The sequence below is a fragment of the Monodelphis domestica genome, chromosome 5 (genome assembly GCF_027887165.1).
Source record: "Monodelphis domestica isolate mMonDom1 chromosome 5, mMonDom1.pri, whole genome shotgun sequence".
NCBI lineage: Eukaryota > Metazoa > Chordata > Mammalia > Didelphimorphia > Didelphidae > Monodelphis > Monodelphis domestica.
This window is the reverse complement of record NC_077231.1, coordinates 191,757,534-191,783,546: the sequence shown is the minus strand read 5'-3', so window position 1 is coordinate 191,783,546 and position 26,013 is coordinate 191,757,534. Positions and strand designations below refer to the sequence as shown.

Below are 26,013 nucleotides of genomic sequence, written 5' to 3'. Positions count from 1 at the left end.
GAGCACAATAGTATTCCATCACCAACATATACCACAATTTGTTCAGCCATTCCCCAATCAGGTACTCCCTGGTGCCCTACCTGCAATTTTTAGCTTCCTGTTTGTGTATTGCCTTCCTCCATTAGATAGTAAACTCTTTGAGAGCAGACTGCATTTATTCTTGTTTCTATTGCCATGCTTTAAACACAGTTGGTGGTTAATAAATGCTTCTTCCATTCTACAATTCCCTAAATCATGTATTTACTAAAGTATTAAAGGACTAAATCATGTATTTACTAAAGTACTAAAGTATTATCACCAAATTAGGATCCACTATAGCTTTTCCTTTCTGTCCACAGAGGAGGTCCAGGTAATAGCATCTCTCATCCATTTGAGATTGAAATGAAGAGGAGACCCCCTTGGGAAGGATAGTTCTATTTCTTACATGTTCTGCTCACAAAAACGTAAATTGAAGATACACCAAAATTGAGAATCTTAGTCAACACTTAGATTTTTTCATACCTTGTGGACATTATTCATACTTTTAAAGCACACCACTGAGTTCCTTCTTACAAAAAAGAATGCATAACAATCAACAGGTTTCATTCATGTTATCACAAGAAAGTCAGTAGTATTGGGTATTTATTAGCTCAAAATTACTGTTCAGATTTTGTCATAAGCTAATTAAGTCAAACGGAGAAAGATAAACCCATATTTAGACATCTGCTTTCTTATTATAAATTGTATAATAGGCAATATGGGGTATATAGTGATACAGTGGCTTAGAGTCAAGAAGACTTATCTTCCTCAGTTCAAATCTAGTTTCAGACACTTCCTAGCTGAGTGATCCTGGCCAAGTCACTTTACACTGCTTGCCTCACTTTCTCCTCTATAAAATGAGCTGGAGGAGGAAATGGCAATTTACTCTAATATCTTTGCCCCCCCCCCAAATGAGATCATGAGGAATTGGACACAATTGAAAAATGACTGAAATGAAAAAAATGCAATGAGTTATCAACAAGGATTGAATTTCCTCCTAATGCTATTGATGAGAGACATTCTACTTAAACAATAACCTAGATGAAAGCTTTTTTGTTATATTTTTATTCTAATATATCATGTAAAATAATTTATCAAAATACCTACTTTATAAAGGACTTTTGAAGGAATAATAATAGCTAGCACTTTAAAATTCACAAAATACTTGACAAATATTCTATCTTCACAAAACCTCTGGCAGTAAGTGGTATCCTTATTTGAGAGATGAGGGAATTGAGGCAGAAAGAGTTTAATTTGAATTTGGACCTTCCTGACTTCAGGTGCCACCTACTTTTACTTCTTTGTATCAGGCAGAATGTCATTAATAATTAGAGTCCAAAGTAAACTACTCTGTGAACTAGAGAATGGATTCTTTTTAAATTGCAGAAATGTTTTCTGTGAATGGGCATGGTAAAAGCAAAGAATTTGTCCACTTCAGCAGTCTCCTCTCTTGAGGGTTAGCAAGGCTTACTGGTTGTAAATCCTTAGCTAGAAGCAAAGATAAGGGTCCAATGAAAATTAATTTTAAAATGTCCATCTCTTAAAATCAGTCAATAAATAGCAATTATTTGCAGTCCATGGGTCATTAGGTAGAGCTTCGAAACCTTTCCTTCATATAGATGTCTATCTGGAAGCAGTCATTCTAGAAATAACCTATAGCTGCTATGTGGAAATGCTTATCTTCTAATGGGAATGTCTGAACAACACTCTGTGTAGCACTTCAGGGGCTTATCGCGAAGGGAAGAAGAGCAAATGATCTAGGAAACAGAACTGCTATGGCTTTTTTCTGTATTACAACCTGGGGACGCCACAGTTGGCTTCCTCCAATGAGTGTATTGGAGCATAAAGGGCTGCATGTACTTTCTCTCTTCGAGGCTTCCATTGGTACTGTGGATTTTTCTCTCTCCTGTCTTAGCACTTTCCTATGGACAACTGCCATCATACTCAACCTGCAGTCAGCACTGATCTAAAAGCCAGGCTACTGTTAGAAAACTGTGGTTCCTAATAGAAACCCAGCTCTGGTGAGTGGAAATAGAATTTGTGTACCTAGTGGTTAAACAATAGCTCCCTGTGGAGGTAACAGATTAATATTTTATAAGTAATTCTGAAATATGGCCATAAGATTTATTACTCAATTCAAGGTGGGTAAGTAAGCAGGAAATTGAATGAAAAAGGACTAGTGTGTTTTTTTAAACCCTTATTTTCTGTCTTAAAATCAATGCTGTTTATTGGTCCCAAGGCAGAAGAGTGATAAGGGCTAGGCAATGGGGGTTAAAAGTGACTTATCTAAGGTCACACAGGTAGGAAGTATCTGAAGACACATTTGAACCCAGTACTTGTTTTATTTTTTTAAAAACATTAAAACCCATTGGCAGAACTATGACTGAAAAAGGTTTTGAAAAACATATTTAAATTATACTAGTCAGCCAAAAAGATCTTTCAAGTAAAAAAAAATTATTAATTCCAAGTATTGAGGAAAAAGTTTTAGCATTTGTTGCTTAGAAAATGTGTGTGAGATGCTAGGTATAATATAAAAAAATTCTAAGTACTGAACAGCATACAATTGAAAACAGATGATCATCTAAAGTTCCTTTTAGTGCTAAAAAATAGAAAGAGGGTTTGAGTCTAATTTTGTTCCTGGCCACATCTGAATCTGGAAAGCAGGAATTTACAAAAAGGTTTAAGAAAACAAAGCAACAATTAGAAGCAAGAGAAATACTGTTTGAACGATAACTTGTACATGTTCACTTTCAGAGAAAAAAATGATAAAGAGAAACAAGTAAGATATAGTTTTATATGTACATATATCTTTTTGTCAAATGATGACTTTTCTAGGAAAGCAAGGGGAAGAAGGCAGAAAGATGCTTAGGAACTTTAGGGCAGCAAACAAATTAATTATTTAATTTTTAAAAGTAAAAAAAATTTGAGGTGGACAAAATAGCCTCTATGCTCTACCAAGACATTTTATTCTTTCCTGATCTCATCTGTTAATTCATAGGATAGAACAAGAGTATTTAAGAGAGTCTAAGAAAACTTTGATGTTTTATGCCCCACGTAGCTTTTCTGATTGATATTAACAATAATTTTCTCATTCTAAGTCAGATAGAGACTTGGAACACAGACCTCATTTCTCTTAGCAGGAGGGAATTTGGGTTCAAACACAGATCTATAAGCTCTAACTAACTGCCTGGATAATCTGTTTTACAAGAAAGCTTGTCATGTAATTCTCCTTCTAAAGAGAAAGCCACTCTTCCTTTTTCTGATGATTGAGTATGCATGAGTAGGCCAGCTATTCTCACTGAAAGAGCCTCTCTGGTCTATATATATTTAAAAAAATGTCAGATACAACTCATTTTCTTATGGGGAAGGAGTGAAGACTAGAACTGAGGTTCAGTAGATGATAGCAGTGAAAACAACTTAGTGGGGTTCAAGAGAAGCGGGGAATGGCAGAAATGCCATATTCAGGATCTACAGACACAGGAGAGAATAGTCAGTGGAATTATGCCACCAGAAGACAGCAGCAGCTCTTCAGTATTGGATGTATGTTGTCCCTCAATGCATTTGCCTTTGCCACATAAGATTCCTCCTCTGGAGTGAGAACCTTGAAACCAGGATGGCTTTTCTGGGATCCTACCTGAAAGAGGTGCCTCAATGTACTACAAAAGTAAAACTTAAACCAATATCTTGCATTGGGAAACAGGAGATGGGGAGCAACAAAAGTAATCAGAGTTAGGAAAGAAACCCTTCCTTGGAGATCTTTTAGGACAAAAAAATGTTGTTCTGGAAAAAGCCTGCTTGATGCCAACTCCATTTCTATGATTCTCTTATGGAAATAATTTTAGGTCAGGATTTCAGTCTAATTAGGACAATTCTTTAGCCAATTCCTTTTAGGGGCAATGAAATTTACCATCCAGTTGTGAAAATTGTTAGTGATATTTATTTTTGTTGGTAATTTCCCCAATTTATTTTCTAATAGGTACCTCCATGGATTTATATGATTCAGTTCAGTTCAATTTACCAAGGTACTATGTGCAAAATGCATGCAGAGGGAGATAAAGAGATGGTTTGTTAGGAATGACCAACAACCTCATAGTTGTGATCTAGTCTGGGATATCACTAAGAGATAAAAAAAAAAGTTAAATAAAATAAGAGATGCAAATAGGTGCAGGTAGGTGGCTTAGTAGATAGAGAGAAAGACCTAAAAACAGGAGGTTCAAATCTGGCCTCAGACTTGTCCTTGCTGTGGGCAAGTCACTTAATGGCAATCGTCTAGCTCTTACTGCTCTTCTGCCTTGGAACCAATACCTAGTATTGACTCTAAGAGGAAGGTAAAGGTTTTAAAAAAAGATGCGAATAAAGAAGGAGATTAGGGAAGATTTTAAAGAAGAAAGGGAATTAGAGTGAGTTTCAATGGAAAGGTAAATTTCAAATTATAGATCTGGGAGGAGTTTACTATCCCTTAAAAAACATATATATATATTATATATATATAATATATATATATTAAAGCTACATATCTAGGCAAATGCTGTGTTCTTTCTCTCTAAGCAGCAATAATAAAAAACGGTAAATCCTTTTCCTTCTAAGAACTCAGAGTACTTTTTCTGTATCTCATCTTCATTAAGAAAACTGTCTAGGGTTGTACAGCTGAGCAGCAGCAAAACCAGAACTGACCATTTCTGGGGTCCTCAATTTTTCCTTTTGCGTTCTGTTCAGTAGCCTGCCCAGTCTCTATTATTATCTTTCTTCTTTATGTGCTTAAATGACCCTTCAGCAATATGATTTTGAAAAAATGATAAAAGATGGGAAGCTCTTAGAGCCTTCCCAGTAAGATAATAGAATCACTTGGAGAACATTTAGAAAACTAAATTGCCCTTACACATTCCATTGATTTATGGCTGATTTAGTGTTTGTTGTTTTCAAGACTCTTCTTCTGGAAAGTTCATGGAAGTCTATTTTTCTTAATGATGGATTCAGTATTGGGTTCTTAAGCTGCATATGAAAATACAGCTTGTGCATCTACCTTGGATAAATGAGCATGAATTTATTATACCAAATAGATGATAAATCAAGGTTCACCTACCTCATGCCAAATATACAACTCTCCTGCAGTACAGAAGCTGTAGCTGGATGTCTATTCTAATGTTGTCCCAATTTGTTTTTTTTTTTCCCTCTCATTTCTTGAGGCTGATAGACATCTGCAAATTAACTCTCTTTTACCGATTCTTTTGGCAGATGCAGTGCTTTCAATTATGTTAGCAGTAAAGGAATAAAAGAAGCTTTATCCTCTCATCAAAGGATTTCAGCAACTTTAATTGCCTAGTCAAGTGTCCAGAAGGAGATAATGTATAGATTGGGCAATATTCACAATCCCCCTCTTACTACTCAGGAGTCTATTTGTGGACTTTAAGTGATTAATGGATACTTAGAATTGTCAAGTTAGACTATCTAGCCGACAGCTCTGCTTGTAATAACTAATCATTAGGATCCTCAAAATGGTGTGAATTTCTTTACTTAAGTAGGATCAAATAAATATCACTCCTTGGATCTCTGTGGTTTCCAGTCTATCTAACCATCTTGTAGAGAGGGTCATGTCTAATTAAATAAAGGGCAAGTATGTGAGAAACCTCAGAATCATAAGTCAGGGCATCATTTTCTACACAATTTACTTTCAGAAATGTTAATAGCATTAAAACCCATCAGCATGACTTCAGAACTAGAATTTTCTTTCTTGTGTTTAACAATGAACAGATAATACACTAAGAAACAAAGAAAATATTACTTAACTAAACATGTAAATTTCCAGGGAATAGAGGAAGTGGGCAGGAATTTTGATCAAATTTATTTCATACTAAACAAGCTTGAAATAAATTTTGTTTTTCTTGCCTTCTTACTGGATGGGGAAGAGAAAGAGGAGAGAGGGAATTTGGAACTAAAAATAAAATACAATTGAAGTAATTTTTTAAAATCAGCAATCTCTCTCCATCTCTGTGTGTCTCTGTCTCTTTGTCTCTCTTTTTTTTTTCCTTTTCTTTTTCTATAACATGTTACTTACATTTTTTGTGTATTACAGACCCCCTCAGTAGTCTGGTGAAGCCTATAATGGACCCCTTCTCAGAACATGTTTTTAAATGTATCCCAAAAATTACATAGAATTTAACGGAAACCTATTGAAATGAAGATATGTGTGTGTGTGTATATATATATATATATTATATATATATATATATATATATATATTTCCCCATCCTAATTCACTAACTCTCTGAAATCTATGCAGAGTTTCATCAGAGGAAAAAATATATGTATGTATATACACACATACACACATACCCTTTCTGAAATTACACTAACAAAGGCAGCTAGGTGGAGAGAGCACTGTCAGGATTAAGGAGAACCCGAGTTCAAATCCAGCTTCTGACCCTACAAACCCATGTTACTTTAATTAAGTTAATTTCTTTCTGCCCCAATTTCTTCAACAGTAAAAAGGGAATAATAAGCCCTTCCTCATTGGGTTGTCACAAGGTTAAAAAATGCCTAGCATTAATAAATGCTTATTCCCTTCCTTTCCTTAAATAAGAAGTACAAAATCTATGTCTAATAGAGATAGGGACTAAAAAAAAAGTTTTCTAGAATGAACTCTCTATATTTCAAATGAGACTGAATTCACATCAAATTGAATTTGATTCTGTCACTCATAGGTCAAAAAGAGGACTAATAAATCCACAGCAGGACAGCGGAGGGAAAGAAGTTGAGCAGTGTCTATGCTCATGAATATAAGTGAGACTCCACTTTCTCCAGGAGTATGTTTGAGGGTGGTAGTTGGGGGTACCTTTACTCTTTACATTTCTTTTTCAGTATTCCTTCAAAATCGACAGGAAAAAAAATGATTGAACTGGTGGTAGGCCATATGGCTGTGCAAGAGTGATTCTTTCTGAGCTGATAATTAGCTCAGATTGAAAAAAAAAAGGTGATCCAGGAACATGACTGCTGCAAAGATGATAAAAAACTCAAACCAACATGCAGAAATACATTTTTGCTGTCCTCAGCAGAATCTTAAGAGTCATCTTAACTTTTAGATCAAGTTCTTTGGAGGCTATTCATAGGAAGATGTGACTACCACCCACTTTCTGCATAATTAATAACAATTTTCCAATTAATTTACATAAAACTTATGAATTATTTAGGTTCAATTTAGTCACATAAATTGTATAGGGTTGCCTGTAAATAGAAACAAATGTTATAGAAGAGATAGCCTTTGCCCTTATGGGATTTGCTCTCTAGAGGAAGGCTGGAAAATATGATTTTTGTCATACTATTTAAAAAAAACAGCAATGTTGGGATGGGTATAACTTTCTATTATTCAATCCAAAGGCATTCTCTACTTCAAAACCTGTATAAAAGTTTCTTAACAAAGGGAACAATGGTTTAACAAATTTACTAATAAGTAAGGTTCTCAACTGGATGAGAATAAAGAATGAAGATAGGAAGAAATCTATCACATGCTGATAACTAAGCTATAAAGAATTCATTACAAAGTGAATTTTTAAGGGTGAAACTTAATTGCAGAACCAAAAGAATGCCTTACAATTTTGCAAAAGTAAAAACTAATTGAACTTAATCCTATGATTGTTAGGGTAAAAAACATCTGGAACCACTGGGCTTTGAATATTTTTGATTCCAAAATTTAGACTATTAGCTTTATTACATCTAATAGTTATAATGAAACAGATGAAGCCATCATCTTAATGATTCAATTTCTCAGGGGGAAAATCCTTCTTAATTTGTCCATCTTCATCAAAGACTGGCTGTAAAGATCTGATGATAAGGATTTCTAAGAAGTAATATGAAACATTGTAAATGGAAGGAGTATAAGCTGTCAGAAGATCTTGGTTCCCATTTCACTATTGATACTGACTGCCTCTGTGATCTTAGACAAGCCATTTAACTTTTCTGAGCTTCAATCTCCTCTTCTGTATGTTGGAGAAGATGGGGATTAGATGACAGTTTCTATCTCTTTCTTCTCTAGACTTATGATCCTATATGCCAGTATATCTCCAGGTATTTTTACCTTTTTAGAGGAAACTGATATGTTTGAAAAAATGTGTGTATACCAGAATGCATAGAATCATAGAATGTTTGGATTAGAAGGGATTTTAATGATCACCTCCTATAAGCTGATCATTAAGCAGATGAGGTCTGTAGCCTACTGAAAGAAATGCAAACAAAGGCAGTAAGTCATCTAGGGTCTCCATAGAAATTCCTGGAAATCTCAAGGGTTTTGAGAAACAAACGTTAATAAAGGAAGTGTTTGATGAATTTTATTTCAAGTGAAAGAGCTAACATTTTCTATTAGGCAACTGGTTTCACAGTGGAGAGAACTAGGAAGACTAGAATTTAAATCTGGTCTCACACACTTCCTAGTTATATGACTCTGGGTAAGTCAAGTAGTTTCTGTTTGTTCAGTTTCCTTAACTGTAAAATGAGTATAATAAAAATAAAATCATGAAATGAGTACAATAAAAAAATAAAATGAGTAAAAAATACTTCTCAAGATTATTGTGAGAAACAAATGAAGTAATATTTACAAAGCACTTAGTACAATGCCTAGCATATAGAAGGTGTTGTGTAAATACTTATTCCCTTTTCCCTCCCATTCCTCTCAATTTTTTGGTAACTACAACTATTACGTAGCAATGGATTTTTAAAAAAAAGTACTAATGAATCAAAGTAGAATTAGGATGTTGACAACTTATATAGTTAACCACTCAATGAGATCACAGAAAGAACTTTAGTTTTAGGTTTAAATACTAACTTTTAAAATATACTTACAGGGAGTTCTTTAGGGTCACCAAGGGCAAGGTTTTTGCAAAAAGTCTTCGGTATATTTAAGCCTTAATTGTTTAAAATGGCCCTAAGACTTTGAGGATTCCCTCCAGTAAGTGGGGAAATGTTCCTGTACTTTCAAATTGAGCCTTTCTAATTTCCAGTTTGTTCTCACTGGTTATAATTTTAGCAAGTGTATCCATCCAACTGCTCTTTCTACTATGCTGTATTTAGCATGTGGCCAACACAAAACTATAAGGTATTGTTGCTTAAATTAGCATCGGTACTGTTTGTGTGTAGAGCATGGTAGCAGAGCAAAAGCAGCAGCTTCAGAGTTGTAAGTAGCCAGGAAAATCAAGGTCTTGCCCAAAGGTGCTGAATTTATATATATAACCATTCAACATTTATATAGCACCTATGATTGTGCCAGGCATCATGCTAAGCACCTTACAAATATCTCATTTGAGCCTCACAATGATCCTGCAACGCAGGTGCTCTTATTATCCCCACTTTACAGTTGGGAAAACTAAGGAAAACCAAGATTAAGTGGTTTGTCCAAAGTCATACAGCTTGTAAGTGTTTGAGGCTGGATTTCAACTCAGTGTATTGAGAATATCTCCAGTTCTTTATCAAATAAAGAATAGAGCCTAGCTTCTAGGTAACATGTTTTATTTTATTTTATATTTATATTTATATTTTATTTATATTTTTATATATTATATATATTTATATATTATATTTATATTTATATTATTTTAGCAGCACATTGAACTTTGGAAATAAACCTATGTTCTAGGGCACTGATATTGAAAATAAATTTTAAAAAATCAAAAATAGTTAATAAATTATTTACAGATGATAATGCAATAAATAAACTTGGTAAAGTATATATAGAGTATGAGATAAATAAGTACAAGACAGTTTTAGGAGGGAGGGCAGGTTTGGGAAAGGCTTCATATAAAAAGAAGTCCTTGACTTAAGTCTTGGGGGGGGGGGAAGAATGTTAAAAAACAGAGAAGAGAAAATATATTCCAGGTATGGCAGATGTCTAGTGGAGAGAGCATTTGGCCTGGAGTTGAAAAGACCTGAGCTCAAATCTGACTTCAGTCTGTATTACCTTTGTAATTCTGGGCAAATCACTTAACCCTATTTTTCTCAGTTTCCTCATCTGTGAAATGAGCTAGAGAAGAAAAGGACAAACCATTCCAGTTTTTTGGGCCAAGAAAATACCAGAAGAGGTTATGAGAATTAGAAATGACCAAAACAACTGAACAATAATATTCATTGGGGAATGGCTACCGAAAAAAAGAAGGTGGCAGGAAATAGAAATGCTTAGCATGAGAAATGACAAGAAGGCCAGTTTGGCTCGTTCATACAGAAAATGGAAAATAATGCATGATTAGACTGGAAAGGCAAGTTAGGGCCAACTTGTGCAAAGCTGTAAATTATAATAAAAAGAGGAGGGGCTGTATTTTATACTGGAGGCAAGATTGAGTAGGGGAGTGATACAGGTAAACTTATACTTAAGAAAGATTACCTTGATAGCTTTGGAGAAGACTGAGGTGGAAAGAGATTGGAGGCAAAGAAGTCAATGAGGAATCTATTGTAATGGTCCAGGTTAGGGATGATTAAGTCTGCAACTAAAATGGCTGTTTTGTGAGCTATCAAGAAACAGATATAAGAAATGTTGGAGAGGTAGAAACGACAGATTTGGCAATTTATCCATGTAGAAATATCCTGAAAGAGAATGAAGAGTTGAGAATAATGCCTGGATTATAAATCTGGGAGACTAGAGTTAATGGTATCCTTTACAGAAGTAAGGAAGATCAGAAGGTTGGGTTTGGAAGAAAAGAATTCTTTTTTGAAGATGTTTAATTTAAGATGCCTATGGAGATAGCAAGTTGGAAATATCTAAAAGGAGCCACTGACGTGGAAGTAGAGTGCAGAAGACACTGGGGCTGGATATTTGGATCTGAGTCTTTTTCTAGAAAGGAGTCATCTATATAGAAATAAACAAGTAAACTAGTAGAAATTCGGGAAGTCTTTAAAAGAGGTAGCAAGAGGGTCCAGGATAAAGCCTTTTAGTATATACAGAGAGAATACAGTATGAATAATGATTCAGCAAAAGAGACTAAGAAATGGTCAGACAAGTTTAGTAGAAGGAACATCTGAAAGCAGAAAGGAAGAGAAGGAATAGGCACTTACTGTGCACGAGACACTATGCTAAGTACTTTACAAATATCTCATTTGGTCTTCACAATGACCCCAAAATTGGATACTATTATTATCCCCATTTTACATTTGAGGAAACTGAGGAAGCCAGCGGTTGTGACTTGCCCAGGTTTACACAGTTAGTAGTGAGTGTCTGAGGTGAGATTATAACTCTTCTAGACTCTGGTCCCAGTCCTTTATCCACAGCGAATAAAGAAAAACAAACTCTTTCTCTGATCTAACAAAAACTCCATTTAAAAGGAAAAAAACAAAACAAAACTCGGAAATTGACTATTCTGACTAAACCCAGAACCTTCTCAGATTCAGTCTTTTCCTTGGTGCGGGACTGGCCTATATAAGGACCAATCCCGCATGCCCGGAAGTAGTGGGTATGTTCCCTTATCTGCACGAGATTGGTCCAAGGATCAATCCCATGCCAGGAAGTGGGGGCGTGGTCCCTCCCCCAGCACGGGGTTGGCCCATGTAAGACCAATCCCACACCAGGAAGTAGGAGGAAGGGACCCCTGGAGCACACTGGGAGGTGCAGTTTCCCCAGTCACAATATTTTAAAACCCACAATTGCACCATCTAGCTTTCTTTAGCTCCTGAAAGGAGTATTGCCACAAAAACTCAGAAAAGAAGTAGTACCTGTAAGAGAGGATGGTTGTTTTCAAATACTGCAGAAAGGTTAAGGAGGAGGACTAAGAAAGGCTATCTGATTTCCCAGTTCAAAGATCATTGATAACTTCAGAAATGAATCAAGAAACACTTAGAGACACCAAATACACAAAGGCAAAACAACCATCTCTTTCTCAGGAAGCTTTACAGTCTGTTAGGAGAGACAATGGATACGAGAATAGGCACACACAAAACAGGCACATAGTGATTTTGATGTGGGAGGACACCAGCAGCTGGGGATTCTGTAAAGGCCTCCAGGAGAAGCTGGTCCTTCTTTTTCATCTCTCTATGTCTCCTTTGTCAAAGAACTTAGTAGCTTACATGAGTTTAATTAGCAACTCTTTGTAGATGATTCCTATAACTATATACCTGAGCTCTGTGAGTGAACTGTCCTGAGATCCAAGCCTGCATCATGATGATGATGATGATGATGATGATGATGCATCATTTTAAATGTCAAGTAAAAATCAAGTATTTGTTGTATTATAAAAAATGTAACAGGATTAGTGACTTGACAGGCAAATTTAAATAATATTGTTTTGGCCCTAGACAATATACAGCATATTGGGCTTGCTTTTGAATCAATTACCATTGACTTCACCTCTTGGTTAATTAAATTTTCTTTTTGGTAAAGTCCCAGATAACAAAGTTTTTATTGTAGTCTATCCCATTAGACAAGCATATTTACTCCTTACATTTTAGAACTCAATACCGTCAAATCGCTCTGAAAAGTTGTATTACTCCTTACAATTCCACAAAGCTGAAAGACTTGGCCTTAGAGAAAACTTAAAAACTATTTAGAACTATGAAGGAAAGTGAAAGGATAATGAGATAGTCTGAAGATCCACCAGCTCAAAATCAATACCAACAGATATTACAGTTTTGTAATCTCTGCTTCTTTGCTTCTTAAACTAAGAATCTATTATCTTATTGGGAACTGGCCATAAAAAATTCCTTGCATTTCCTTGCCACATTTTGTTCACTTAAAAATCAACAATGTCTTTTTCATTTGTCCTATTCTCTCTGCTCACCTTGCTACCACCTAGTTCAGACTTTCATCTAAAAACCTGTAATACTGAAATAGTTTCTTAACTGTTAGATCCTTCTCAAGTCCAACTCCGACAAGGCCAACAAAAAATTCTTACCAAGTACATGTCTAACTGTCATTTTCCCACTAAAAAAATTGAAATTGCTTCTACTCGCCTCTAGAACACTTCTCTACCTGTTATTTAAGACCCTACACTATCCACCTCCAATTTGCCTTCTCTGCCTGCTATATATCTTTTTAAAAAATAAATATATTTTGTTATTTTGAACTTAGAAATACCAATAAACATGAATATTTCCATATACAAAGAATAGAAAAAGAGTTGTACTTATAAAACCATATATCTTTATTACTAATAGCTTGTCTTATATACTAAATAAAATATTTCATTCCAAAGTTGTTCTGCTTTTCTGTATCTCTTGATTTTCTTTCTGTTCTTTCCTCTGAATTAGAAAAAAAAAAGCTTCATCGATGTTCTTTTCTTTCTTTTTTTTTTCTTGGCATCATTATCACTACCTTCCAAAAATAAATATTTAAAAAAACAACTTCCTTGTAGCAAATAAGCTTGTTAAGGCAAAAAACCCCACAGATTTTCCATTTCCAAAAATATCCACATTCAATTTCAATTACTCTGCTGTCAAGAGGCGAGAAGCATGCTGCTTTATCAGGCCTCTGTAGTCCTCATTGGTCATTGTATTGATAAGAGGTCTTAAATCTTTGAAAGTTTACAAGATGGTAGTCATTGGTCACTAACTAAGTCAGAAGAAATAGCCTGCTCTGTGAGACTTAAAGGGAATGACCTGGACCTCTAGCTCCTGGGTGGAGTACCTTCCATTTTTTTCAGGCAGGAATGACAAACTGCAATCACAAGGCAGTTAAGATACATGCTATAGTTTAAACAAGTCTGATCTTGGTTCTTGGCTTTCTCTTCTCATTTGTTTATTTTCCTTAACAATGATCTTGAGATAGATATATCAAGCCTTGGAGGCAAACTTGTGAGTTTTTAGAGGTCTGGAGAACTCTCATTCTTCAGTTGGAGCTGACCAGCAGCAGGAGTTTTGCAGTGAAGACCAGCAGCAAAAAGATGAACCTTAGTCATGTTTAGGTTCAACAGAGGGTGTGGGCCTGGAGGGAATTGTTTGGATAGTGCAGAACCGAGGTGAAATATGAAATGTCATGTTAGTAGTCTTACAAATTGTTCCATGCTTTACATGTTAACTTCCTAAGGGAGCATAATAGTAATTAGAAGTTACTCTACCCTGTCTGAGTTTTTGTTAATGCTCCCTTGTGAATCTCTGATATTAAACATTTTCTCAGAGTGGAAGAAATAATTACCCAATTTAAAATTTATATTTAGTGTCTTTCTACTCCCCACTCTTGGTTTTGGGGAGATTTTATGCGTGAGTCAAATCTAAGTTTTAAGTGACAGCAGTTACCTTTGCTAAGACTATGGGTTTTCCATCTGCTTTGGTAGAGGGAGTTGCTACACTGGGAATTCCACACTCATATGGATTCTAAACTTCCTCTCTGAAAAAATGCTCATGAGTCTTTGATAAGAAATCGGTATGATGAGTACAGTTTCCATTTGTTTTAATGTTTAGTGGAAGCCATGTTAAAAGGGTGGGGTTGGAGGAGGGAATCATATTCCTAAAAGCTTGCATAAAATGTTAAGTTGTTGAGGCAGTCTTAGAGATTAATTAGTAAGAGATAAAACTGCTTTAGACTTAAGAGTCATAAAGCTCTGACCTCTAGGTCTCCCTCCAACATTGACTACCTTCCTGACCAAGGACAAGCCATTTAATTTTTGCATTTCAGTTCCCTAATCTTTAAAAAATATGAATTATAATACCAGCAATACTTTCTGTACAGTATGAGGCTCCTACATATAAGATACTTTGTAAATCCTTAAAATGTTGCATAAATGTACATTTTTTTTTAATTTTGCAAATCCAAAACAAAACAAAACAAAACCCTGAGGCTCCAAGAGATTAAGGACTTCTCCAAAGTCACAGACCTAATGAGTGGCTTGTGGTAGTTTAAACATTGTTTTTATCTGGAAATAAGGAAGTTAATTTTAGCAATTTTTTTACTATCTGACCTTAGTATATAATCAATTATCTTACTAGAAGGAAGAAGGCACAGAATATCTCATTCAGTAGTTTATGACTGTGTCAATATGATTTAAAAGACAACTGATTTTTAACAGAATTGAAAAGACATTTAGTTGTGCAGACAAAGTTTAAGAATAATAGAGGGAATGTGGTTCAATTTTTAAATTGTAAACTCCTTGAGGTCAAGGGTTGCTTCATTTCATGTTTGCATCTCCCTGTCATATGGAATAGCTTTATGAAATCAGAAGCATTTAAAAGAGCTTGAGTTTTCTTTAGACATCTTTTTTTGAAAAAGGAAGTTCCAGGAGACAGAAATGCATTCTTGATACTGAGTTCCAAAGCTTACAAATCCAGTCTATCATATATGCATGCCAAATTCATCTTGCTCATTTCAATCCTATAATCACTATGAACCCATCTATTATCACTTTAAAATTGGCTGTCTACTCTACTTACTAGCCCAGTCATTTCTGAACATAATTATAGCACACATACCAAAGTGTTTTTAACCTATAAAAATGAATGAAAACGGTGCCACCTAGATCCTATTTCCTTTCTACCTTTCACTTCCCCATTCACATAATTTCCAACTGAGATTTACATTGTTACTTCACATACTATAATTGTACAGGAACCTATTGTAAAATATTCTGTAGTAGGAGTATATGTGTTACGATGATTCTGTTTAAAAATGGCTTTGAACAGATTTATCAGCCCTCTTTGAGAGGGATATTGTGCTGCAGCTATTAATTATAACTAATAAAGTGCTGAAAAACCACCTTTGCGTAATAAGACATTAATTCAGGGAATGTTAGAGATTGTTGGAGGCAGCATTAGAGATCAAGTTTAAGTCCCACATTTTAGACTTAAGGAAACTAAATTTCAGAAAGGGTTAACCTCTAAAACGCTTGCTAATTTGTTACCGATGAGACTTGTCAAAGGTTGCATGCACAGAGACACAGGTAGTGAAGCTAGATATAGACTTTCAATGCTTTCTGGCCCAATTTTTCTTGCTCAAGCCAGCTTCCTTGCCCAAGAATCTGCAAACTAATTCATCACGCAGGAAATGAATTTAAACCCAAGAAAAATCTGAAGCTAGGTTTTAAAGCAATGCAATTCGATAATGTTAAAATGTTAGGTAGAATAGAAATATACAACTCAAATTAGGGTTGGTCAAGTCCTCTTTACTTGAGATATTCTTTATATCTACTGTCATTTGCTATTTCGTAAATGAGCAAATGGAAGGACAAAATCTTTGCAAACCCCAACTTTGAAACTTCAGTGTTCTCATATATAAAATGAAGAGGTGGGACTGAATGATCTCTCAATTTCCTTGCATTCTCAAAATTTTGTAGCTTCATGATATTTTAAAATCAAATAACTGATTTTATTGTTATAAGAAATTTCCATTGATGAGACACTGTACATATACAGACTGATACCTGCTTTTAATTTATAACCTCAAGAAGTGCCTGGGACACTCATGCATTGCTGGTGAGGTTGTGAATTGATCCAAACATTCTGGAAGGGAATTTGGAATTATGCCCAAAGGGCTTTAAAGGAATGCATGCCCTTTGATCCAATCATACCACTACTGGATTTGTAACCTAAAGACATAAAAAAAAATGTCGGCACAAAAATATTCATAGCTGCGCTTTTTGTGATGGCAAAAAATGGAAAATGAAGAGGTGTCCCTTGATCGAGGCATGGCTGAGCAAATTGTGGTATAGGATGGTGATGGAATATTATTATGTGATAAGGAGTGATGAACTCCTTGATTTATATAAGAACTGGGAAGTCCTCCATAAACTGATGCGGAGTGAAATGGGCAGAACCAGGGATTTATGAGAAAGAACACTATCCACATCCAGAGAATTAACTGAGGGAGTTGAAATGCAGAAGAAAAACATGATTTATCACTTAGTTAAATGGGTATATGATTTGGGGTTTGGTTTTTAAAAAGATTACTCCATTACAAAAATGAATAATATGGAAAAAGGTTTTGAGTAATACAACTTGTATAAACCAATGGAATTGCCTGTCAGCTTTGGGAGCGGGGAGCAAAGAGCGGAAGGAGATAATATAAATCATGTAACCATAGAAAAATATTCTAAAAAATAAATAAATAAAATAATGTGAAATTTAAAAAAAGTTATCTGGGACATTAAGGGGTTAAACACATTTCCCAGGTTTATAAAATCAGAGATAGGAGTTGAAACCAAGTAGGCTTTTTGTCCACTAGCCATATGTGTATTATGTACTATGTCATACATATATACATATAAAGTATGTATAAATACACATAAACATTAACATACATTGATGTTGATTTTTTTTTACCTAATGTTCACTTCAAATATATCTTTCTTCATCCCCTCCCCAGGAAGCCACTCATGAAACACAATAAGCAAAAGAAAGGCAACAAAAAAATAGTTTAGCAAAGGTAATAATCTCAAAGTATATGCAATAGTTCTCTACCTCTGTAAGGAATGGAGGTAGTATTTTAATGCAACTGATTATTTTATTACTAAGATATACAAGGTATGATGTTACCTTTGTACAAAATCCCAAGACGTCCATTACACATTATGAATTTCTTATTATTATGACTCATGGAAGCCATATTTTTTTCTTTTTTTCTTTTTTAAAGTTCAAGAGAAGGGCAGTTAAAATGATCAAGAGGTTGGAGTGGTCTCCATATGGGGACAGACTAAAAATATATATCAAAGTTTTACTTTTAAAAAAAAGTTAAAACAGAATTAATTTCTATAAAATATGGATGAATATAGGTAAAAAGAACACAAATTTGCTAACCAAATGCTAGGACATAAAAGTAGGGGAATCCTTTTAATCTTAAAGGAGATGTTTTTTCAATAAAATAAAAGCAAAAACTACTTTAGAAAGCTAGTAATAAAGATAATGAGCATTTTATGACCAAGATATTTCCTCATCTGTAAAATGAGTGAATAAGACCCATAATGTCTCAAGTCCCTTCCAATTCAACATTCTGTGCTACTGTGAACTTATGTAAATGCACAGTCAAATGCTTTTTCCTAAGAAATGTTTCTTGCAGATCTATTAAGAATTGATGAAATCCCAGCGCCTCAATCATTTATTATATTTAAAATTAGGCTGGCTTAGAATATCTGGACTTGACAGGTGGTAATTTGATGGAATTCTTTTACATTATGCCCATGTAATTCCTACTAATTCAAGAACTAGAATATAAAGATGACAAGGGCAATGAAAAATTTCTCCATGTGACCAATATAATAAAAATATCAAATGGAAATAGTATATGGGAGAAAATAAAGATGTTCAAAAAGTAAAAGAGTGAACCTAAAAAAACAAATGAGTTATGGTCACACAACTTCAAAACTGGAACTAATTTTCCAAGTACCATTTGGGTCACAACTCTAGATAGGTAAATTAAGACTAGATTAACAGGCTCAAAAATGGTTTGAGCTACCTTGAAAGTTTCATTCATTAGGAATTGGAAAGAAAATCAAATTTGGCCTCTTCTTACATAGACAGCATTATCATTAACTTCTGTCTAAATGGACCCTCTTGTTTTGTAAGGAGTCACAGGATTGTACCTCCAACATGACATTTCCTCATCTAAACTCCATAGTTTTGTCTTTCTTACCCTTTTTTGGGAATTCCCTCCTCATTTCCTATTCAATAAGGTAAATTCTCACATTAGGTATCAAGTAGAGGAGTATGTGCTAGGAATACAGACATTATCCTGGAAAATAAATTAATGGGGAGAGGAAACCAATTGGTGCAGCTAGATATTTAGAGCTCCTGGGACCCCTTCTCATGTTGACTGGCATCTACACTGTTGGTCTCTTCCATCCTGTAAAGCCAAACACTGGTGATTTCTCTCTTTCTGCGTTTGAGTGGAACCCTCATGTAATACATAAAGCCCTGGACTGAGATCAAGAAGACTTGGGAATCCTACTGTGGACACTTATTAAGAAGCAGACAGGGAGGTGGTATAGTGGCTAGAGTACTGTGCCTAGAGTCAGAAAGACATGGGTTCAAATCAAGCCACAGACACTTATGATCCTGGGTAAATCACTACAACCCTGTTTGCCTCAGTTTCCTTATCTGTAAAATGGAGATAATAATATCATCTACCTCTCAGAGTTGTTGTAAGGATAAAAGTAGATAATATTTAAATAGCGCCTGCCCAATACTACATCATGTACATGTTACCTATTATTATTAAATTAAATAAAATAATTTACTTAATAAATTATTTAATAAATTATACATAAATATATATAAATTTAACATATTAAAATATATAAAATATAAAATATAAAAATAAATAAAAATAAAAATTATTTAACAAATAAAAAATAAAAAATTAAATAAAAAAATTAAAATTAAAATTATTAAAAGGAGGAGGTTAAATTTTATGCCCTGCAAGGTCCTTTCCAGCCCTAAATATATAATCCTAATCTTGATTCCTATTTACTGACCCTTTACAAATCTATGTTTATGATCTCAGCCTGACCTCAGTTTCTAAAATCATTTTTATGTCTTTTGTTTTACATCTGTCAATTTATGCTCACCCAGCTACCATGATCTCCTTTGTGTTCTTCTCCCCTGAAAAAGCAAGATTTGACCAGAAATGATGATGGATAGAGTACACTGCCTTTGTGTTCTCCACCTTCAATTCCCTGACCTTAAGTTCTAACTGCTTTTGGCTCAGAAGTTGAATAGCCTTAGATATTTCCCAACTCTCATAAACTCAGACACAGGAATTCAGTGGAAAGCACTATAGGCACTTTCCCTGACACAGGTGTTCCACAAATATTTGTTAATTCACTTAAAAGGATTATATTATTTAGTCCCATTTATTTAAGAAAATTGTTATACCATATATTTATTTTACTCCACAGGTAGAAATGAAGAGATAGAAAAATCCAAATCTCATTAAATATAATAATTGAATACAAAAATTTTTAAATGGCTATTCTTATAGAATATGCTTTGCATACCTGTATAAGACCAACCAATCTCTTCAACCAGTTTTCGTTGTTGTCTGTAGTATCCATATGCCCAATCTACAAACAAGAAAAAAAAAGGATATATAAACCTTGTAAAAACTGTTCCATATACCAAAATGGGTTGTAATTCTATATGGTAATAACACTATAAAATATAGTCAGGTTCTTTTTTGCCAAAACACCACCAGCAACAACAAAACAACCCAACAATCCTGATTTACTTAGTCAAAGCTGTGTAACCCTGTGCAAGTCAATTAACTATTTGGCTCCATTCCTCATCTGTAAATTGAGGTGAAAAATGAAATGGCAAATCACTAAAATATATTAGCCAAGTAAACCCCAAATGAAGGAGGAGGAGGAGGAGGAAGAGAGGAGGAGGAGGAGAGAAAGGAGGAGGAGGAGAGAAAGGAGGAAGGAAGGAAGGAAGGAAGGAAGGAAGGAAGGAAGGAAGGAAGGAAGGAAGGAAGGAAGGAAGGAAGGAAGGAAGGAAGGAAGGAAGGAAGGAAGGAAGGAAGGAAGGAAGAGAATGAGGGAAAAAGAAAATGAACTGATTTCATTGATAGAGGGAAATTCTCTTGGAGAGAAAATTTACTCTACCCATGCAATCTGGCAAGTTCCTCCACAAATTACAATCTCGGAGAGTTATCTAGAGCACTGAGAGTTTAAGTTGTCCAGGGTCATATGGTCAGTATATGTCAGTTGGAACTTGAGTTTGAATCATTTCTATTGGAGGGCAATTCTTTATTCCTCTCCGCACTGTCTCAAAATTTTATGATATATAAATAAGTAAATATATATATATATACATATATATATATATGTATATATATATATATATAAAACCCTTACCTTCCATCTTGGAATTAATACTGTGTATTGGCTCCAAGGCAGAAGAGTGGTAAGGGCTAGGCAATGGGGGTCAAGTGACTTGCCCAGGGTCACACAGCTGGGAAGTGTCTGAGGCCACATTTGAACCTAGGACCTCCCATCTCTGGGCCTGGCTCTCAATCCACTGAGCCACCCAGCTGCCCCTATTATATTTTTTAAGAGAGATAAATATAAGAAAAGACCTCCATTTGAGGTAGAGTGGGAAATAACACTGGTTCTGGAATCAAAGATCTAAATTCAAATACTTCAAATTTAAAAGTGATGCTTACTACCTGGATTACAATCAGGCACCTTATCTATAAAATGAAGGGATTGGAAGAAATGACCTATGCTTCCAAATTTATCTCTAAGATTCTATGATTAGTTAGCAAATCAGAGAGGAAAGTTGGAATACAATAAATAGAAAGGGAATGGGAATGAATTAGAAAATATTAATATAGAATTTCCTCTTAGAATTTGGCACTGGGGTTACAGAGAGATCGTATGATCTTTGAGGCAAGTATCAGGCCCTAGAGAAGACATTTTTAGGAGTGGGGACTCAGAAGACCCCTCAACACATCTGAAGTCTGAGGGAAAAGACAGAACAAACAGAGGTTTGTTAAGAGATGGGATGTTTGTCTAAATGAGGACTGAAGGAGTTAAAATACCTTTTTTTTTTTTGCAAGAAAGAGGAATATATATTTTTGTGACTAAAGGAAAGAGGAGAATTCTGAATTAAAATGCTGAGATAACTAGAGGAATGGAGGAAGGGGATTGCTGAGAGGAAAGAGTCAAATCACTTAGGTTATCTGCTCAGAGTAAAAGGAGTCTTGAGGAAAGGTTTTCAACACTAGCTTTGGAAAGACGAAAAAAATTGTAAGAGAGAAATACAAATGTTTCCCAGTGGACTTTGCCAGTGCAGGTTATTTTATAAAGATATTCATAGAAAGAAAACTCAATGGAAACAGCCATTAAAATGGTATCCCTGTTTTGGATGGGAAGCTCAACACCGACAACTGAGCACCTGGATTAATCTGGTTTCTCTAATTTTTCTAACCTTTGAAAATTGACTCTAGTCATTGAATGGTAAGTGGTTGGAAGGGGCAAGGGCAAATTTGTTTGGATTTTTCAAAATAACCATGAATTCATTTATTTTCTCACAGTTTGAAAATCCTTTTTCTTAGTACATGGGTTTGATGATTTCATACAAATGACTACAAGTAAAAGGAATAATTGAAAATCAGCTCCTGTTTTAGTCACATCTTTTTCTTTTAATTTCATTTATTAAGAAAGCTTTAAAAACACAGAAGTCCCAGGTGTTAGTTGCTGTCTTCACTTCCTTCCTTTATGTATTGTTCTCTTAATTGTTACTTCAGACAATCCACTGGGCATTCGTATGCTAATTACATAGGTCCTGAGCGTGAGAGAGTACCCCCCACTTTTAAAATTCTTCTTAGAGGTCTGATAGATGAGTAGTGATAGCTTCAATGAACAAGAAAAAAAGAAGCAAGATTCACTTTTTTGTTGTATTATATACTTTGAAAACCAGTAAATCCCATATAAGTAGGAAAGAACCATTAAAATGGATGCACATTTGAAAAGCAGCCATTCACCAAAAATGAAATTCACAATTTTATTTTATTTTCAGCTTTTCTTGCAGGGATGAAATTTTGATTTCTTTACTTATTTAGTTTTGTTTCCCTATTTTAAACAATTAGATTTTTGAGGCAATAAAGCAACATTTCCGAAAACAGCCAAAGTATCTAACACTATGTCATGATGCCACTGACAAATTTCTTGTATTCTCTTAATGCTTTTACTCCAAAAAAGTAGCATCATTTGCAATGTAATCTTTTCTCATTTCATGACATACATAAATTAGACTTACTTTGACTTAATTTGGAATTCTTAAAAATCACTTTTTAGGCTGTAGTTACATAGCTTTACATTAACAAATAAAATATTTTTAAATGTTTTTCATTTCTGTCTGGTGAATGTTATCAACTTTGGTTCCTTAAAACTAAAATCATCCAAATAAAAATGATTATATATAAATGTATAATTCTCAAGACAGAATATTAAATTTCAGAATCAGTGTACACACTGTGTGATAATATCTTAATATTAATAAACTACAAAGGAAGGACTTTTCCAAGTAAAATTCCATTGCTCCTTTCTCTATGGTTATTGACAAGGTAACCTTGGAATCCTTACTATAATTTCTTTGAATAATTAAGAGAAATTCATTATTACAAGGTCTAATTTAGTAAATTCTAGTCCAACCAAGTGTTTGGTTTGATTTTCTATTAGATCTTCATTACTCCAGGAAAAATCAAAACCTTTTTTTGTAATTGAAAATTATTTTCACACTTGGTCAACAATTTCATAATAGTGCATATTTCTAAGATATAACAATAACTCTTCTTTTATAACTTGATCACATTTGTGAAATATTTATTCAAGATCCTTACTAGCCTCAACGTTAACCAGTTTTCCAAGGTCATTCTCCAAGTTCATAGAAAGCCTGCATATAAAACTCAGTTATCCCCAGAGGAATTGTGAGGCCATGGCCTATCCCTTAGGAAATGCAGTCAATTTCTCAGCTAAGCAAGCACTCAAATACAGTTGGCTGAGGATATGCTAGCATAAAGGAAAGGAAGGATATTGTACTTTTTCAAAAAATAGAATGTTTTGAGAAAATTCAAGTAATAAATATTTCTGGAACACATAACCACTTGTCAGCTCTCTTTTTTAGTAAAAATAACATTTTTACTCAGGAAAACAAAACACATGGAAGATGTAAATAAGCAGCAAAATCTAATACTTGAACAGACTAATTTAGACTAAACATTAACCATAATAACAACATGCAGGTCTGAGGATGGTTTTAATTTTTAAAAATCCTATGAAAATACACTTGTAAAAATGAGAAAGAATCATAGCTGTCTTCTAACCAGAAGGAAATTCAAAGCCTCCCCTTTATCCTGCTCAACAGTGCAATATTGTCATCCATCCCTATGGATCTGGCATTGCTGAAGATTTCTCAAAAATTGGTTATTATTATCCTCAGTTCTTCTAAGATGGGGAAACAAGATAATCAGAGATATGAAGGAAAGTAACAGACAACAAACATTTACTAAGCACTTACTCTAGGCGAGGTACATTCTAATGGAGGAAACAGCACAACAGATAACAATATACAGTGTACACAAGCCACATACACTACAAATGGAAGGAAATCTCAAGGGTAGCTAGGTGTTGAAGTGGATAGAGAACTAGCTGTGGAGTCAAGACTCATTTTTCTGAGTTCAAATCTGGCCCCAGACACTAGCTGTGTGACCCTAGACAAGCCACTTAAAAATCATGTTTGCCTCAGTTTCCTCATCTGTAAAATTAGCTGGAGAAGGAGATGGCAAACTACTCCAATATCTTTGCCAAGAAAACCTCAAATGGGGTCATTAAGAGTCTGAAAGACTGAAATGACAACAACAACAACAAGAAAACACTCCTCTGCTAATAAAAATCAACTATATATTAGAGTTCTCCAAGGTATGGAAGGATAAAGTAACTTTCCCAAAGTGACACAGTCAGCATGGATCAGGGAAAGAATTTGAATTCAGGAGTGCCTGGTTCCAAAGCCAGCCCTCCTCTCTATGGGGCCATGCTGCTTTTCATCTATAAATACAACATGTGGAACATTTTACCTAGTATGATAGTGAAAATAAATTTTATACTTGTATTAGTTAACATTGGGCTAAATAACTGTTCCATAAAGGAGGTGTGGGAGATTTTGCCCACTAATTCCCTAAACAAGAGAATCTGACAAAATGCTCAACTGAAAATTGCTATCTTTCAGTTGCCTTCAGCATAGTTATCAGCCAAAAGCTACCATTTATCAACTAGCTACTATATGCCACTTTCTGTGATAGGTGCTAGAGGAGTTACAAAAATAATTACAATGTGTTTTATGCCATGTGAAGCTCAGTCAGTATTTATACTACTAATGCAAACATTTTAAACCAAAGAATTATAGCCATACACTGGGTTTTTTCAAGCTATTTGGAAGGTGAGGGGCAGATTAAACCTTCATTGGTAACATCAGTGCTTATTTTGAAATGGAATTTACTGATTTAATTACCTAAAATGTAGATGCTAAAAAGTTAGAGTCCACTTAAAGGAAAGGCATATTTATATTAAAACCAATAAATGAGGTCCAACCTATTCTGAATTCCCATTAATGATTAATTTAGAAAACTAAATTTGGAGGAGAGCCATTATTCAATAGGAAGACACTTTCTCCCATTACTCAATGACTGGCATTCATTTACATAATAAACTAAAATATAATTTAATAAATTAAACTTTATTTCTTTCTATGATACAACATATGGCCCGGAAAATATTATAGTTGGCACTTAATAAATGTTGATTACTTGATTGAAAGGGTTAAGATAGAAAGGCTTATAGGTCTCTGTTTAAATAGGTCATTTTCTACCTAGAATTTTGAAAAACGATTGATTTATTATTTGGTCAAGGATTTGTCCATAGTTATGATCTATCCCCAGTTTATTTCTAATCAGTAACACTCAATTAATGTGATTACATAAGTAGATTGTTCAATATACTCATATTCTTATGTAGTCAATTAAGTTTGATCATATAAATATTGATCCATTTTATAAAGGATAAAGGGATGTGATTTTTCTTATATCAGACTTTTTAGGTTAAAAGACACAGGTAACACAAAAATATCTTAGCTAAAAGACCTCTGCCCATGGGACCTGATGATTAAATGTCAATATGAGGAAGGGGAATATCCAGCCCTTGGTCCTTTGACATTTTCCCTTCACTTAGTGTTAGGTATACATTCTTCCCCATCTGTGAGCAGAGATGACCTATTTCTTGCCTCTCCTGTGACCACTCATGTTAAATCCCCATGTTATTTTAATAGTCACTTGACCCTTTGTCATTTCCTTTATTGTCCAACTTTGGAGGTGAGATTCTGCCTAATGACTGCCCAATTTCTGTTGCTAGGGCTTGGATAGAGAGCTGTCCACTCTTTGCCTTGTAACCACCAACATTACTCTAGAACCATTAATGAGAACTTGTATTTTGTGGTGCACCATCTGGACTATCTGGGATCTGAGGGGTATAAAATCTGAGCTGGGGAGGAAGGAGGTATCTAAAATCATGAGGAAGACTTGAGGTCTGTAGTAAGGGATTTTGCTTTTCCTAT

General features: G+C 34.6%; 1 protein-coding gene across 4 annotated transcripts in view; it reads right to left on the bottom strand.

The window, feature by feature from the left end:
• PTPRZ1 (protein tyrosine phosphatase receptor type Z1) overlaps positions 1 to 26,013 on the bottom strand; it is a 243,673-nt gene that overhangs the window by 162,393 nt on the left and 55,267 nt on the right. For all 4 annotated transcript variants that reach the window (XM_056799637.1, XM_056799634.1, XM_056799636.1 and 1 more), the window contains exon 2: positions 19,902 to 19,967. In XM_056799637.1, the coding sequence (XP_056655615.1) occupies positions 19,902 to 19,967 (66 nt within the window). The remainder of the gene's footprint in view (positions 1 to 19,901; positions 19,968 to 26,013) is intronic.